Raw genomic sequence first — 16,781 nt, forward strand, 5'->3', positions numbered from 1 at the left:
ATATGGGTTCTTTATAGGGCTCTGTACCTGGGTAGGAACTAAACAATATGTTCTGTTTTGGAGAGGATTTCCGCCAAAGTCATCCTCTTCATGTACAACATGCACGTCGATCTTGTGATAGTGGGCAGCTCTTTGAATTACCTCATGAAAGTAAGTAGTGTTGTCGTATTGGGCTGGGGAAGATTTAGATGGGTAGACATTTGGATTCGGGTACCCGGGGGATCTATACTGTAGTCTTCACAAAGGATCCTCCCTTTCGGCTGGAACCTCATAGGGGTTACACGGGCTGTACAGGTGGTATGGACTGCGTGAATCAGCTGAGGAATGAGGTAAACCTGTAGGAGTGCAAAGCCTTGGTGATGTGTAAGGACGTGGAGAATGAGGTTGAGGCCGAGGAAGGGAATAGGAGGCATGGTAGAGGAGGGGTAAAAGAAGCAAAGTTAATGGGGCTGGTCACTTTGTATTTGCACCTCTTTTTAGGGCGGGTTTTGGTGCCAAATCGAGAACTTCCTCAAAAGTTGACTTTCTTTTGTGTGGAAAAGTCTCTACTGGTGTTGGCGGTGGCTTTGTTGTGATTTTGCCAGTTTGTGGGGGGCAATAGTCTTTTTGTCTGGCATCCAACTATGCTTGCAAGTGTTCAAAAATTGGTTGTCCTGAATCCTCCGGACTATTGGAACCATCAGTTCTTGGCACTGAGGTGGTTGTCGGGATGTTCCTAGATGCTTTCGGAGTGGAGCATTGTGGCGCTGCATTATCTTACTGCCCCTGACACTTCAGCCCTGATGGTGTTGCATGGCGCAACTGTCTCTGCTCCGAGTGAGTTCTAGATGGCCGCATCTGACTTGGGCTTTGACCTCAGGGAAGGTAAGATTTTTGTCTTGGTTGTTGGCTAAGAGCCCATAAATGCTGATGTTACGGACTCTGTGGGTTTGTCTCGAGCCAAAGGGTGCCCTAACCGTGAAATGCCTTGGAGGGTTGGCTCAGCTAGGTAGGGCTAGTGGCTCGCCCCTCCTCGGGTGGTGTTCAGCCTCTCCTCGAGGCCCTTTGACAGGCATAGGGTATCTTTCTGGTATACTCGCAGTTTGTGGTGTGTGTGATGCCATGACTCCATGAAGGAGGTGTTGTTGTTCTTCCTATGAATCAGAGAAGATGGCCTCTGACAATGGTTGATGTAGCAGGATACTCAAGGTTCCAACTTTCTCTAAGTCAACCTCTGGGTTCCTTCCTTGAAGAAGTCTAGGGCTTCCTCACGGAGCGTTTCTACATCTTGTGATGTGCCCAGCATCTTTCTCCAAGGTAGCATTGAGATTTGATGGAGCTGAACCCCAGGCAGGGAACGAACATGGTGTTGTTTTTCACAGACAAGCACACATTACAAACCTGTTGATGGTCAGAATAAGGGAATTTTGAATGGCAACAGGGGCAGTGCTGAAACAGCAGGGTTCCATCACCAATCCAGCATTCTCCAGCGGGAAGTTGTTGAGTTGGGCTCAAGAAGCTTGATGCCGCCAGACGGGCCCAAGGGCCAGAGGTGTCATTTTATAATAGTCGGTGTTGCGGAGATCCCACTCAAGAGACAGCGATGGAATAACATCTTTATATTCAATGGGTGAAGAAAAAAAGAAGGTGAATGGTGGGAGGAAAGCACTGAGTGGCGCCTTCGATCCTAGAGCTCCAAACATGCATGTTCAAACCCAATGGCATAAAAAAACATTATAACATGTAGTCAGTGCCCGTGCACAGCCTAAGAAGGAGTCACCATATACCTTGTAACTCAAATAACTTCTTCAAAGAAAAACATGCAGAGCATGGCTTTCTACAGCACCACATGCTACTAACCAAATACCTCTAAAACATTTATTTAAGGTGACACATACATATAAAGTCATGTGACTGTAAAAAAATCGTTTTTGAATCCAGTGAGAGTAGAAACGAGATTAGTGTTTCGCACTCTGAGGAGATCCTAATCAGTCTGTCAACACATTATAGCAACTCTTATAGAGTGTTCATATCACAGTGTACATGCTTTGTAAATTTATAATCTGGTGGCATTATCAATCAATGGCAGAATAATAATTGCTTATGTAATGGTGGAAATCTTAAGTTAAATGTAACAGCCTACTGTGAACTGCATCCAATACCCTAGTCTAGCTCATAACTCAACTCTTTTTTGGGCAACCCCTGGATTACAAGACACTCCTATAATTTCACTAACTAGATGAATGCAGTAAGCAATTATATACAGTAATCTGATAGGAAACTTGCAAGTCTGTGCTAGCACTGTCCTGCATTTGCTGATTTTACAGAAGGCAGAGAGACTGCAAAGAAGGTGCAGTGGGTCTTACATCAGTAAAGAGTATGGATAATCCAATTATGGGGGGGTGATACAAAGGACTAAAGATTAGCGGGGCTTCTGTTTGTGATATTGAAATCCACAATGTAAGGGTGGCTTGGCCAAGGACAATACATTAAATACTCTTAACTGGAATCATAGAGATTATTACAATAGCCAGTTGTGATATAAAGGTCAGTAATTGGTCATTTGTTATCAGTAGACATGCAATATATTACAGCATTTCTCAACCTATCTTCATGTTACTGTGCAAAGACTGTGAAAGTGTATATGTTAGCAATACACAACATCTGCTTTGGCATTAGAATTTTGTTATAATATTCATCCATCAAAACAGAATTTGAGACAGAGTCATAAATAACTAGGCAGAATCAACCCATGCTTTTATTTCCATTGCATATAAAAATTTCATATGAAGGTTTTGATGTACAGTACTATCCCATAGGCTGTAAGAGAGGCTAAGAAACAAAGTGTTCATTTGCAGTGTCCACACAGGTTGACATTCTAAAGACAAACTGAAAGTTAATTGAACAAAATAAAATATTAACAAAACGAATCAGGTGTATTATTTTCTCTTGTTATAGTGTCCCTTTTGTACGATTATTAACAAAAGCAATCAAATTCCTTTGGACCAGGGCTGCTAAAATCTACAGTTTGTGTCAGAAAGGAGGCTCTACCTCAAAAAAGATTCTCCCCTTCCATGGAACAGTCTCACTCACCTAGGGCTGGGCATCAATGGAATGGAAAAGAGGTATCAATATCGTACACTAGGAAATACAGTACTATCCAGAGTTGGGTCTAGGCAGCAGGGAAGCAGGTCAAGGAACATTTTAAAGGGATGGGATCTTTAAGTTGAAAAACTAATACTAGAGTTGAAAGAGGTTCTAGTAATTCTTTATCTAGTGCATTAATATATCCCTGTGCAAAGCTATCTAAATATCTATATTCTATACAAAAGGAAAGCTTTGGATTCTTGCAACAGTAATATTAGTGTTCAAACATGTTGTCGAGGATGAACTGGATCTTTCAATCTAGTCTATACATGCAGCAGAGTAAATATTGATCCACAAAGAAATTTGAAATGAAGGACGTGATGACACGCTTTAATGATCCGAAAATTCAAACAAAGTGTATTCTCCACAACACGTAAATGCCAAAGGCTTACTTTTGTTGTATGAAAATAACTACACGTTGCAGAAATATAGGTTTATTCCGTTGTGTGTTCTTGGTTGGAATAAAATTAATTAATAGGCACTCCACAGCCAAAAGGAAGTCAGTGATGATGAACAGCATGAACAATAAATGAGGTGTGGCAAGGGAACGTATTGCAATTTGGTACAATGTATCTGCAGCTAGTGAACCAATATAATACAATACAAAATGGTTAAAAATGCCCAACCTTAGCCTCACCATTACCTCACTTTCAGATGCAGCAAAATAGAATTACATATTATTTAAAGTTAAGGCACAGCCCTGGGACCAAAGACCTGCAGCTTTTTTTACTGTATACAAATTTATATATTTATGTATTTTATAAGTTTCTCACTTTTTCATAAACAAGCTCTGAAATCACATACACTATATTACAGAAGGGAAAATATACAAGGAGTATGTATAGATCATTTTCATTCTCTCACCAAGAGCTTCAAAATATAGAGACATCATCCCCTCGTCGGGGTTGATGTTTAATACGAAATGATAATTTACAATTAACATTACAATATGTACAATACAATAAATACATGGTTGTAAACAGAGACAAACAAGACTGTATTATAGGTAAGGTCATATGGTGAGAAAAATGCATGGCACAAAATAAAATAAATAATGCATTTTAAAAGAATGGTCATAAAGCTATGTAAAATCAGTTCCATTCAAGTGTTAATTCTCTGAATGCAATTTGTTCTGCCTACTGTACAATCGCATCACAAATCATAACAATGCACCATAAAACATCATTAAAAACCAAAACAGCAATATTGAACACAGTAACTTGCAAGCTAAAGTGTACTGTAGAATGAAACACCAGGTGATTTTCACACAGTACACTATTTGTTGCATTTTAATATGGCGAATATTAAAAAGAAAAATTAAAGCCACTTGGAAAATATATTGTTTTAGAACAGTGTGCAATGCTACAACACACTTTGGCAAAGGAAATAAAGAAAGAAAAAGATTGTACAGTGCATTAAATCCCTGGCTCTAAATAAATGATGTGTTTATCTACTAAGTGATTGTCCGTGTATGGGTGCATTTCACAATGTGGTGGCAAATCCTTTTTATGTTTACGGTTAGTGCAGCTGTAAACCCTTTCAGGTCTAGACTTCATTTTTTGGAGATTATATTGCTTTTGTCATTATTAAGATTACAGGCACTACAGCTGGGTTTGAGAGATGGAACTGTAGGTGAAGAGCGATAGCAGGGAAATCATATGAATGAGACACAGTCCTCTATTCTTTCCACTCACACTAGCACTTAGAATAACAGAAGGAAGCTCATTCAGATTAATTGTCTGGGTGACTATGAGACATGAAAAATTAACAAAATAATGAAGATTAAGGCCAACTAAGTGGTGGAAATCTTGGCAAGGCTTCTTTTTCTGCTTTAACCTTGCCACACTAACGTCAATTACAAAATGCAACTGGTATTATTTCCTCACCCAGTGCAGAACAAAATTAGCAACACTGCCTTGGTGAGGCCTAGAATGATGTTCTGTCAAAATACTAAACATTAATTTCACAGTCAACTGTTCACGTTTTTGTGTAATTGTTTTTTGTAACAGCAAATGGTCTGTATTAATGATGGTCTATAAACCATGATGTTCCATCGTGTTCCTTCAAAGTGCATGATCCAGTGACAGTCGAATATCACTGGTAAGTGGGACTCATGCGTCAAGATGATTCAAAACTATAGACTCATATTTTATATGAAAATGCCATTCAATTTAAATGGGCCAACTCTAAAAATACATAATGAAATAGAATAATGAGATGAATTCACAATTAAAAAAAACTGAAATGTATACGTGTACCTTCCTGTTTAGTAACAGACGAACACTTGTCATACTTGCAAACAAATGGCTAAAGTGTGCTTAAGGTTTAATATGCACTACATTACAAAATAGTATGCAGCTGTGCTGGCCAGCAAAGAATGATCTGGTATGATTCTATCTTCGAAGGATGCAGGTTCTACAACATACTATTAAGGATAATGCATGCAAAATTATATATTTTTTTGAGAGGAAAACGATTTTAAAAAGTCAAGACTTTGCTCAATCAAATTACACCTTTCAATTTTAGTTCACTGTAATCTTATGCTACAAAACGCACAGGTTGATTAAAACTGGTGACCGTGTAAATGTGACTACGAAGAGTGCACAATGTACTTAGGTATGGGCAAATATTAAAGGGCCTAATTCACATAGGAGAAGATTTCTGATGATATTGAATTTTACAAAAGGTTTTTCCTCAGTAATTAATACTGGAAATCTCTAGCAACAGAAGATTTCTAGGAGTTCATCTGGAATCCATAACCATACATCAGTTGGATTTCTATCATGGAAAAGCCTCTTGTGTAGTATTAGTGTGATTTTCACTTTATTTTTTTGTTGGTTACTTTCACACGGCGAAAAAAAGTATTTCCCAGCAGAGAAATGACTTGCTCTGCACCCCTATGAAATATGGGAGTGATTTAAGCCATTTTCACACATAAAATATTCACTTAAACCTAAGGTTTATTGGTCTATTTATCTGTGCACATTCTAAGTGAAAAACTGCGCTGACATTTTTGACAATGCTTAGAAACCAGAACCTTATTGGTGTGCATAATTCATGGAGATAACAAACTCTCACTTCAATCCTTTCCATCAATCCTTTTTTCGCATTTCTACACTTACTTAGACAGAATGATATGCATAATAGGCAAGGAAGGAAGTTGAATTTTGCTTACAAATCCTGATTCCGTGATCATAATTTCAAAGTTATAAGTGGAATTGACAATTTTCTGTGGTCACATGTGAAACAAGAATCAAAGGTTTCTGTTGATTGGCCATTCAGATGTTTGGGATATTCTTTATCTTTACTTTGATTGTTGACATATTACTCAAATTTTGGATTCTAAAATATGTCTGTGGGAGATAAAATATGCTAACACTATGAATTTTACATTTGATTTGTTCAATTCTCAGCAGTTTGACACGTATGTGGCAACCACTGTATAAACAGCAATTCCTGGCACAGCCTCCGCATTAGAATTATTTAGTTCTTAAGAAGAGTAGGGGGTTTTATTTAACTTACTACTGATTGCACATGTATCTTTAAGTAGATTATTACTGAAGCCTTGCAGGTTCGTTAAAAAATGATAAACAAATACACTTTTAGAAAAAGAAATCTAAAAAATTGAAGTTCTGTATTTCAGGTTAAAGATAAGAAATGAATAATGTTGGCCATGCTAGATTCTTAGACTCAGTTGAAGTTTGCTATTCATACCATGATGGCATACACTCCTTGCATTCACCCTGTACTAGTCTCAGACAAATCTAACCATAACAATATATATAAACACCAACATTGTATTGGAACGGTTTCCTGTGCAAAAAAGATTCTTTGACGGCACTCAAGAGGTGCACGTGATAATGGAGATCTATCTCTCACTTAATTGCTATGAAAACCTAAGGTGCAAACAATTTCAAACTACTTTTATCCAGTGTAGCGCCGAGTTAGACAGAAAACTTGCAAGTTACTCTTTGGAAAAAAATAAACAGTGGCAGATGAAGATCTGAACATATTTTTTCTTAAATATAATACCTCAATATATTTAATAAGAAAAGTAAGCTCTACAAAAGATCTCTGTTTTACATATGATACAAAACGCAGAACTCAGATTGGCCCACTGGGCCATACTCTCATTTGCTTGTTTAGTCTTGTATCAGGAAGACATGAAATTAGAAAATGATGCAATTTCCACAGCTCATCTTCCGCCCTGTGAGCAAATTCATCCTGTGCCGATTATGAATACACGTTGACTTGGTGGCGTTTACATTCTAGATATTTCCTTGAAACGTTGTGAAAAAGATGAATTTTCTTGCCTCTCGGCGCAGCAACACACACATTGAGATGCACACACACCTCTTGAAAACATCCCGGAGTAGGCTGTATTAATGCAATCAGGATTGCCAAGTTGAGAACTGGTCCATAGGTTGTTCCTGGATGCTTTCCCCTTGCGTTCCGATGCCATGAAGGTGAATTTCTCTGACATATTCCTGAGTGCCAAACTGAATCACTTATGTCAGTTTTGTTCAACAAACATTCTCGCAGATGATGAAATGGTGCTATGGCCATGACACGTCACATGCGCTTTGGAAACCATTTTCTAACCTTAAAAAAGTGAAGGAGGGAGAGGGTTCAGTTAGAGTGGCCACCTGAATACTGTTACGTATCAGGTGAATGCTCTTCCTCTAGTACACAAGGTTCTGTCTGACCCTCCTCTTCCTCCACCTGGTCGTCAAGTGGAATTTCTGTTGATTCCGAGTCCTGGGTGCAAAGTGTTTTGGAGTCACTGCAGCTGGTGTCTTCTTCCACTTGACTACCACTGTCTTTTTCTGTATCTGACTCACCGTCCTCTTCCAGTGTAAGTTCAAACTGGAACTTTTCTGTTTGACCCTGTCGACTTTCTTCTTGTTCATCGGGGGCAGGCGATGGGCTCTGCGGGATTGTGCTTTGGTACCATTCACGATTGTCCTCCAGTGTATCCAAGATGTCCTGGGCATCTGGGTGAACAAGATCCGCCCACGTCTCCCAGAGAGGATGAACAATGTAGTCTATAAACCCCACCTGAAAAGAAGAAAAGCAATTAGAGGGTGGAACAAAAGACACAGTAAACTAATTTAGGTATGTGTTCAGTTTAAGACACTGTACTTTCTCAGAACCATCTGCAATGAGCATGCCACACAAATGTATGCATATGCATAAAAATACTTTGAAGGTTTTTCCCCCCACTACATATCAAAATTACTTCACTATTATGTAAAGCTAGTGACTAGGTACATGCGTCCACTCTTTAAATGTGTGGACAAAGATAAGGACAGGACATGATTATCTATGGTGACCACGAACTTGTTTATTTACTTGTGGTTTGATCTAGCAGTGCCTCAGTCAAGTCAGTGTCCGATTTCTTTACAAATGGCAGAAATGAAACACCTTGTGCAGATAAACACCATGCAAGAATTGGTGCCAATTTACAAAATGGTATTCATTTTTACAATTCTCAATGCATATTAACTAGGTGCCATTTATACACATTTTGATATAAGGTGTCATTAAGATACCCTTCTCTTTTGTGGCATTCATATGAATTTGCATAGTGATCACATCGTACACCTAAATATGATTTGCAGTGAATGATACTTTCTGTAGAACTTGATGTTAAGTTTAAAAGAAAAGAAATTACACTGAATAAAATTTGTATAGGGTATTGATAATGTATAAGCCATAGAGGACCATGATATGTCCATGATCATAAATGGAAGTTAATTATTCAGGGCCTCCCCAGGCTGGGTGATTTTACAGGGCAAATGTCACATACTGAGCTCATAACAGTACACTTTATAGGGTTCTAAAAAAGTGTGTATAACCCTTGAAGGCCTAGTATAAGCTGCAACACACTGAGCATGAAAAGCCAACAGGTTTCAACTGTGTTTTAGGTATCTACGGATGGTCACTGTTTGTCCTGTTGCTTTGGATGGCATGGTGTGTATAGATGAGCGATAGGCATAGTGAGGTCTGTGGTGGAGCGAAGGCAAGTGTACCTTTCTTTCATTCGTATGCGATAACTTGAACCCATAAGTCTTGAAAAAGGTCTACATTTTAAATTATTTTGTTAGGCATGATAATTGTAATTTGACAGAGTGCACAGTCACCAAAGAAATTCTTGGCACTGGGGGTAAAAACATTACATAACCACTGCATGTTTGAGAGCATAAGGTAAAACAAAGAGTTGGATTTAATCAACAAGTGTTCAAGGCCTCATAAAGGGAAGGCATTCTGATTCAATCATCATTGTCAATGCTCAAGAATAGGTGCACAGGCTGAAACAGGAGCAGCCTCTCATTCTGGCTTTAGCCATTCTTGGTACTAAGAGCAGATGAGATGCAAAGGATCACTCCTAGCATATATCGGCACATATATTTGGAGATAAAAGAAGGAGATAAGCCCTGCAAGGCCTTAAAGACCATGCACAGGATTTGAATTGCACTCCGTATCCCACAGGCAGCAAACAGAGCTCTGTGAGAAGGTGGTTCTGACCATCTTAGTCGCCCGGATTTATCGCTTTTTGATCACCTGATTTTTTATCTTTTACTGTGGGACAGCCTCATAACCTGAGAATCATCTACAGTAAACTCATAATAAAACGGACTGCATGTGTTTTCCGCTGGTGTCTGCCTTGTGAGGTAAGGCAGCTGCGATGCTGGTTACATATGTTCAAGTATGCACACATGTGTGCACCTGACTAAGGGCTGTGTGGAGGAGATTCCTGTTGTGGGCATCCCAGGAGCTTGGTACAGATAGAATGGTGTAGAAGGGACTATGCAGAGTTGGGCGGTGACATGGAATAGGCCTGATAATGTGGGGATACACGGTGTGTTTTACTGTTTCACTGTAGGAACACTCCATTACATTCTTTTGGAAAAGGAGACCACACAGAGTAGTTTCAGGTCCCTTGGGCCTACAAACTCCAGACTTGCACAAAAGTACACTGTAAATTGTGTGAAAAGAACCCTTCCGCTATGTCCACAGGCATATCTGTACTGCTTATAGGTCATCCAGAAATGTAATATTACTCTGACTCATCTCAGGACCAGAGTCCAGGCCTTGGGTGACCCTGCCAGGGTGGATTAATTACCTTCCTTCCCAAGCTGTAGCATCAGAGGCCTAGTCCGTCACTGCAAGAATTCCCCAGGGTGGATATCTTCTCTCTAGGAGGGAGAGAAGGGTTGAAGCTGCAGGACATTAATCAGCAGCTGTCACGCGGTGCCAGACACCAGGTCTGTTCCTGGCCCAGGCCATGATGTCAGCGAATGGGGGAAGTGGGCTTTTCAGAGACCATGTAGCATGGGATGCCATATTGAAGTATCCCAGAGGCCTGTGCAGGAAGGAGTGATCGGGGCTGAGAGCTGATGTGGCACTGCAGGATAGTGCAGAGGTGCATTCCTGTCAGCACCCTCTAACCCTCCTTTATAGGTTTTGCACAGATAGAGGATCGCTCACTGGACTGTGCTCTTGCTGAGAAATACTGGTACTGGAGGCCGACACCATGGGCAGTTGGAAGGAGGAACCTCCTGACTGCCCCAGGACTCTGGACTGTGTCTCTGAGGGAGTTTAGGACCAGTGAGGGAAATCCTGAATTTCTGTACAAGGAGAGAAGCCCACAGGAGGGAACCAGGTGAAAGGCAGACACAGGGAGCAAGTGAAACCTGATCCCTGCTAATAAATCCTCTGGGAGGCCAGGAGCCAGAAAAGGAGACTGCTCCCAGTGGCTAGGGCTCGCCACCAGGCGCGACAAGAGGCCAAGATATAAAATCGGCCCAACAGAGCAGAGATATGCCTCCTAGAATGTAGATGACCTTTGGTGGGACCGACAACGAAGCCGGTGTGCCCCCGGCGTGTGTCAGGTCCTGAGGGCTGCCCCCCAGAAGAAGACAAAGAGGGGGAGCGCTGTTGCGCTGCCCATGAAGGGGCACCAAAGAGAAGTCGGGGAGCACCGTCAAGCTCCCCATAAGGGCTCCAAAAATTAAAAGATTCTCACTAGACCTGCAGGTCTAGAAACTTAAAAAACCTACTTGACCGAACTGTAATGCACGTGACCTCTGTGAGCAAATGTGACAAGTTAACAAGATATAAAGGCATTTTTAGTGGTCATTAACTTTGTGAGCAATAAAAATGCCCTTAAATGTTGCTGTCTTGTCACATGTGTGCTTTGAGACGCAGATGTCAAATGTCAGTCTCCCTTCCTACTCGCAAAAAGGGCGAGTAGGACTATTTTCCGAGCCCTGCCTGTGAACTTTCCTGGGGGCCAGGATCCCAACCTTGGTCCCCAGAGAGGTGAAGAGAAGTCTGGAAGCACCGTTGCGCTCCCTGTGAAGTTTCCCGGGGCCCAGGATCTCATCTCTGGGCCCCAGAGAGGTGGCAGAAGTCGTAGAGTGCCATCACGCTCCCTGCGAAGATGACCGGGGGACCCAGGATCCATACCCTGGGCCCCAGAGAGGGGGGCGGAAGTCGGGGAGAGTGACAGCGCTCTCCGTGAAGCAGTCTTAAGCTGCTGCTGTCCAGTCTGACCCTAGGAGAGGCAGACCAGAGGAGAAGTGGTAGGCTCCCCGAGTTGCTCTCCAAAAACTTACATGCACGTGGGGTGCCCGGGTCACCACAGAAAGAATTGAATGTGGCGCAAGGCCACAAGCCAGTCCTGCGTGGCTCTTGCTGTAGCAGCGGAGGAGCCGCTGTTCAAATATGCATGCTCCAGATAGATCGCCCCATAATGCCCTGCTGGGCTAGGTCCATTTCCAGCAGAAAAACTGCTCATGGATGGTGTGTGGTGACCCCTGGAGGAGGGGGGGGGCTTCGCCAACGTCAAGTGACGGAGTGGGGGGAGCTGCCTGAGCAGTGCAGACTCCCCCAGCCCCCCAACACAAGAATGAGAAAGTCCCCACCACTAGTCTCTGGGGACCCGAAAAAAATAACCCCTCAAGAGTTTTGTGGAATTGTCAAACTTCTCTGGTGCTGAGACTTTTGTTCTACAGCGTGGAGGATCTTTTCTTCCAGGGACAAGGACTATGGATGCACGGACTGTGGGCAAAGTTAGTCCTGTGAGACCTCTCCTGTTGTGAGTCACCTGTTAAGGGTGGAAGGTGATAAATGCACTAGTATGTAGTTACCAAAGTGATGCAAAGGCTGTAGGCCTTACCAAGTAATATCTCAATGCATCTCATATGCACCATGTTTTCAATGTGGTTTCTCTATGTGGTAAGCACCTTTTTAGGGGTGCATTGCCATGATCCCTGTGGTGCCTTTTAGGGGGTGTATTTGACATGTATTATTCATGCTAATAGTTATGATAAGTACTCCTCACTCCCAGTCAAGCTTAGACATGTATTCTTGCTACTGCTTTAGTTGAATAACAAGCCTGTCAGCCACTGTGATTTAAGTTTGCTCTCTGTCAGGTTTATTTGTAACTATGGCATGTGTTTCAATTATCAAATGCTTGTTGAAATAATGTGGTGGGCAGCCACTTGCTTGGTTCCAGTGGTAAAGGCCTTTACTCCAAGTTATGGTCAACCCGAGGTATTTGGTAGGAACATACTGTTTATAAATAGACCTCCTCCCCGAGTGGGTGGGGTGAGAATGTTTATGCAATGTCATCAAGAAGTATTTCTATCTGCTCATGTATATTTGCAAATTGTTGCATAGTACTGAGTATTGTGTGTGTACAAATGTAATTTTCCTTTTTCAAAAGAAAAGCACAAACTGGACAATCATTTATTGAGTGTTATTTCTGCGTATCTGTGAATGGTGATTACTAGCCCACACCACCTCCTGAGTAGGCCATGGACTGCTCTACAACGCTACCCTGACAGCCAGGTGCTGCAATGTGGTGCTTGGTTCCGAATGAAGGATAAATATAGGCCCATTACTTGTGCAGGCCTCACAACTAATGCCTCGTTTTTCAACAAGCTCCACTACATAGACAGTCAGGCCTACAGACATCTTCACCAATGAAATGAACACTATCAGACATTTCGACCACTTGTATTCCCAGGTGAACACCTATGTTACAATGCAGGCTTCACTAATAATTTTCCGTTCTGCTTACAAACAGGTCAGACCATTTTTAGACACATGACAAATTATTCAATTGTTATCTATTACAGTACTTTAAAAAATGATGCTACTGTTTTGTTGCAAACATTCCCTGGATACATGAAATATGCATTAATTCCACATTATCCTAACACCAGATTAGAACAGATTTTAATGGAGTAGTAATAAGGAAGCTGTCAAGATACTAAAAATAAGGAACTCTGGCAAATCCCTGGAAAAATGGCAGACGTCGATGAATCCTGAACAAGGCGTGCTTACCTGCGTTTTTTCAACCGATGCATTGTGCTTATCACACATGGGACTTATCTCCATGCCTCGCTCTCTTTCGCGATCTCCTTGCCGAAAAAACTCTTCCATTATTCGGTCCGTCCACTGGCGATACAGCTGAAGAGGCTTGGTTGGATTACTCAGGTCAGCACAGTGCACCATGTTCTGGAGGACCTAAAATAAACAAACTTATATTTACCACTCAGCATCTGTGGCGTTATGTACCTAATGACAGAAAACACCTCATTTACACGTTTACTGGCGGAGAGAAAGAATCTAGAAAGGGAAAATATATTCTCAACAGGAACAGCTAAATCACAGAATATGTGTTTCTAGCACTTGGAGTCGCTTCCCACCTATAATTTACATATGGCACGAGACATAGAAAATGAAAGTGTCATGAATCTCATAGTGTCCCGGGAGCACTCTTTTCTGGAAAAAAAATTGAATGAGATAGTCTGTACTGTCGAATATTTATCTAATGTCCGTCTTTTCACTCCTGTCAAAAATAATGTATAGTGTGAACACTGTTTAGCATCAGGAGCTCCCACGAGAGTGACGGATTTCCTTGTGAACTACATCCAGTTTGTGTCTACTTCATTGGATTGCAACTCCTCTGTTAGTGGTGGTTGATGATCTGTAGGATATGTTTTTGGTAGGTGGAGGATAGTTTAGACTGCAATATTGGCCTCGATGTTTTTTAGACCTAAATAGCTAGTATAATGCACTGGGTATTAGAAAAACCAAATATCTATTACACAAAATATTTTCCAAAGCTAACTTAAGCCTCTGGAACAGCATTTATCTGTGGTGAAAAGAAGGGTTTGGCCTTAACCCCTGTGCAGGATGTCCCTAAAACACATGTGGTTGCATTTCTTGTACAGTAGGGGTCGACCCTAACATATCTGGCACCAAGATGAAATGTGGAGCAAGAGTGCTCTCTGGTCCACTGTGTGGACACTCCAATATATCTATGCATTAAGAAAAATCACGGGGAAGGTGCAATATCACTTTCAGTAATTTTAATGAAAATGTAGAAATGAATGAGCAATAGAGATTTTTGAGACGGTCGGAAGGTCATATGTGAAAAAAGTGATGCAGTGTCATTCTTTGAGAGCACATCGACTTAGCAATTCTCAACAATTTATACTTTGCCCTTTAGGTGGGTTCAATGGCCGTATGAAGGGGCCAAAATGTAGCAATTATAATAAATTATCTATTTACATATTGCAATAATATTTTATATGTGCAGGTATTATTGTTGCTATTCTGTTAGCCAGTGTGATCTAGATTTTCATTGGATCAGGAAGAATACCGTAAAGGTAAGAAGAGCATTGACTTTAGCCTCTTTCCTCTGTTCGTCTGAATCTATGAAGTCGTGCGGAGGAAGGACCAGTGTCTACTATTTAACACTGCTAATGCTTCTCGGCACTGTTGCAGATTCTATGTTCTTTCCTGGCATGATCCAACTATCAAACCAAGAATGAATGCATTTGAAGGGTGCCACACCCCAAACACCCCTGTTTAAGCTATGCCCATCCCACAAGGTCCTAGCAGTTGTCCCTTGGAACTTATGACAATGGTTACATACAACACAACAGCCTAGAGTCACTACCGTGGGATAACTTATTTAAATGTATTTTCACTGCACACACTCTTCTTCATTTCTGCTACAAGAAGGCTTAATGGTAAATTAGTCATGAGGACAGGAATCCATGTTTCTAGTCCTCGCCTGCTGAAAACCACTTTATCAAGTGAATGACCACCCATTCACTCAGCCCGAGTTGCAAACAGTGGAGGGCATGTGGGCAAATTAATAGGGCGAGCTAAGCCAGAGCTGAGCAATGTGTCTGGCTTGGCTCCGAATCCGTCCATGAGCCATACAATGAAAACGTTTGGCATTTATATCGTGCGACAAACATTTTGTAAAAATATGATACGATCTCTTACAAATTGCAAAAACATATATTTCCTTAGCATTTGGAAGTGTTTCACCTTAGAACATCAGATTATATCACTGAATAGGCAGACACAAAGTGATAATTTTTACAATGATTTATGACTCGTCTCCAAACCCTTAATGTTGATGCCTTTAACGAAGTAATTGGGAAATCAGTAGTCATATAAACCCTAAACATGGCCTAGATTCTTATTACAGTTGAACCAACATTACAATCTATGAAACCAAATTCGAGGTGCTTGTACAGCGGGCATCTTGAACTCAAATATTTAAAAAAGTGCGCTCATATGTGTTAATAAGGAACAAAAATAGGCTCTTCAAAGTAAATATGTGCCTAGGATCAAACAATTTTGACAAGTAGGGAAGCTGGTATTCATTCCAAGGGATATCATTTTACATTTGATATTCAGGCACAGATGGGGATCTCTGTCTTTCTTTCACCTCCGTTACATCAAAGTTTTTGCTGTTTACATCAAATGTTTTGTCTTTCATTCTTGGCTCACAACGAAAAACACGAGACAGAGATAGCAGACCTGACTCTGGGCTTCCAGATCAGACTATCAAACCTAGAATACATTCTTTCGGGTGGTTGTCACCCCTCCCCCCAAACACCCCTCCCCCGAAGCTATGCCCCTGTCGGTTACCTGTTGCATCCCAAGTCCCATTTAAAAGCCCTGCATGTTTTAAGAGGTGCACTCCACGCAGCTTCTTTGTACTTTCCTTTGAGCTACCACGTCTTACGTGTTACAGTCACATCTTGAAATTGCGTCAGCTTACGTACATCAATGAGCTATCGTCACATTAAATTCATCAAAGATGGGAAATGCCACTAAATGAACTCATCGGTTGGGGAATCGAAGCAAACGCTCTTTCAATGGTAAACCAAAGACTTAGGGGCTTATATACAAGTACCTTGCGCCACCGTTGCATTACATTTAACATGGGAAAAAGTTACGTACTGGAGGCGCAAGGGTCTTGTAAATGAGCCCCTTGGTTCCTTCCTATATATTTCGGGCAACAAATGACAACTGAGTGACAACTGTGGCATCTTTGGCACCGCAGATTTTCACCCACACTTTGATAGGGGACAAAAATCGAAATGCGTTCCCTGGGTATGGCACAAGGAAAGAAAGTGGCACATCTATGAGCAACCAGTGAAAAGGGGCATTTCCTATTTAGGTAAAGCATCTGTAGTCATCTAATACACAACACAAACTAAATAAACAAAAGCAGCTCTCTTTTGAATACATTGCTTTTTGCTAGGATTGTTATCGTGGTGGAACTTTAATTAGCTGAAGAGAAGAAAAGTTTGTTTTTGTGTATTAAATAT

The 16,781-nt window shown here is 41.2% G+C and overlaps 1 protein-coding gene across 3 annotated transcripts in view; it reads right to left on the minus strand.

The window, feature by feature from the left end:
• Positions 1–2,711: 2,711 nt before the first annotated feature.
• Positions 2,712–16,781, minus strand: part of PDE4D (phosphodiesterase 4D) — a 1,494,598-nt gene continuing 1,480,528 nt past the window's right edge. For all 3 annotated transcript variants that reach the window (XM_078675125.1, XM_078675126.1, XM_078675127.1), the window contains 2 exons: positions 13,483–13,665; positions 2,712–8,184 (listed from right to left, as the gene is read on the minus strand). In XM_078675125.1, the coding sequence (XP_078531251.1) occupies positions 7,783–8,184; positions 13,483–13,665 (585 nt within the window). In that variant the 3' untranslated portion in view covers positions 2,712–7,782. The remainder of the gene's footprint in view (positions 8,185–13,482; positions 13,666–16,781) is intronic.

Source organism: Lissotriton helveticus, chromosome 2_1, assembly GCF_964261635.1.
Source record: "Lissotriton helveticus chromosome 2_1, aLisHel1.1, whole genome shotgun sequence".
Taxonomy (NCBI): domain Eukaryota; kingdom Metazoa; phylum Chordata; class Amphibia; order Caudata; family Salamandridae; genus Lissotriton; species Lissotriton helveticus.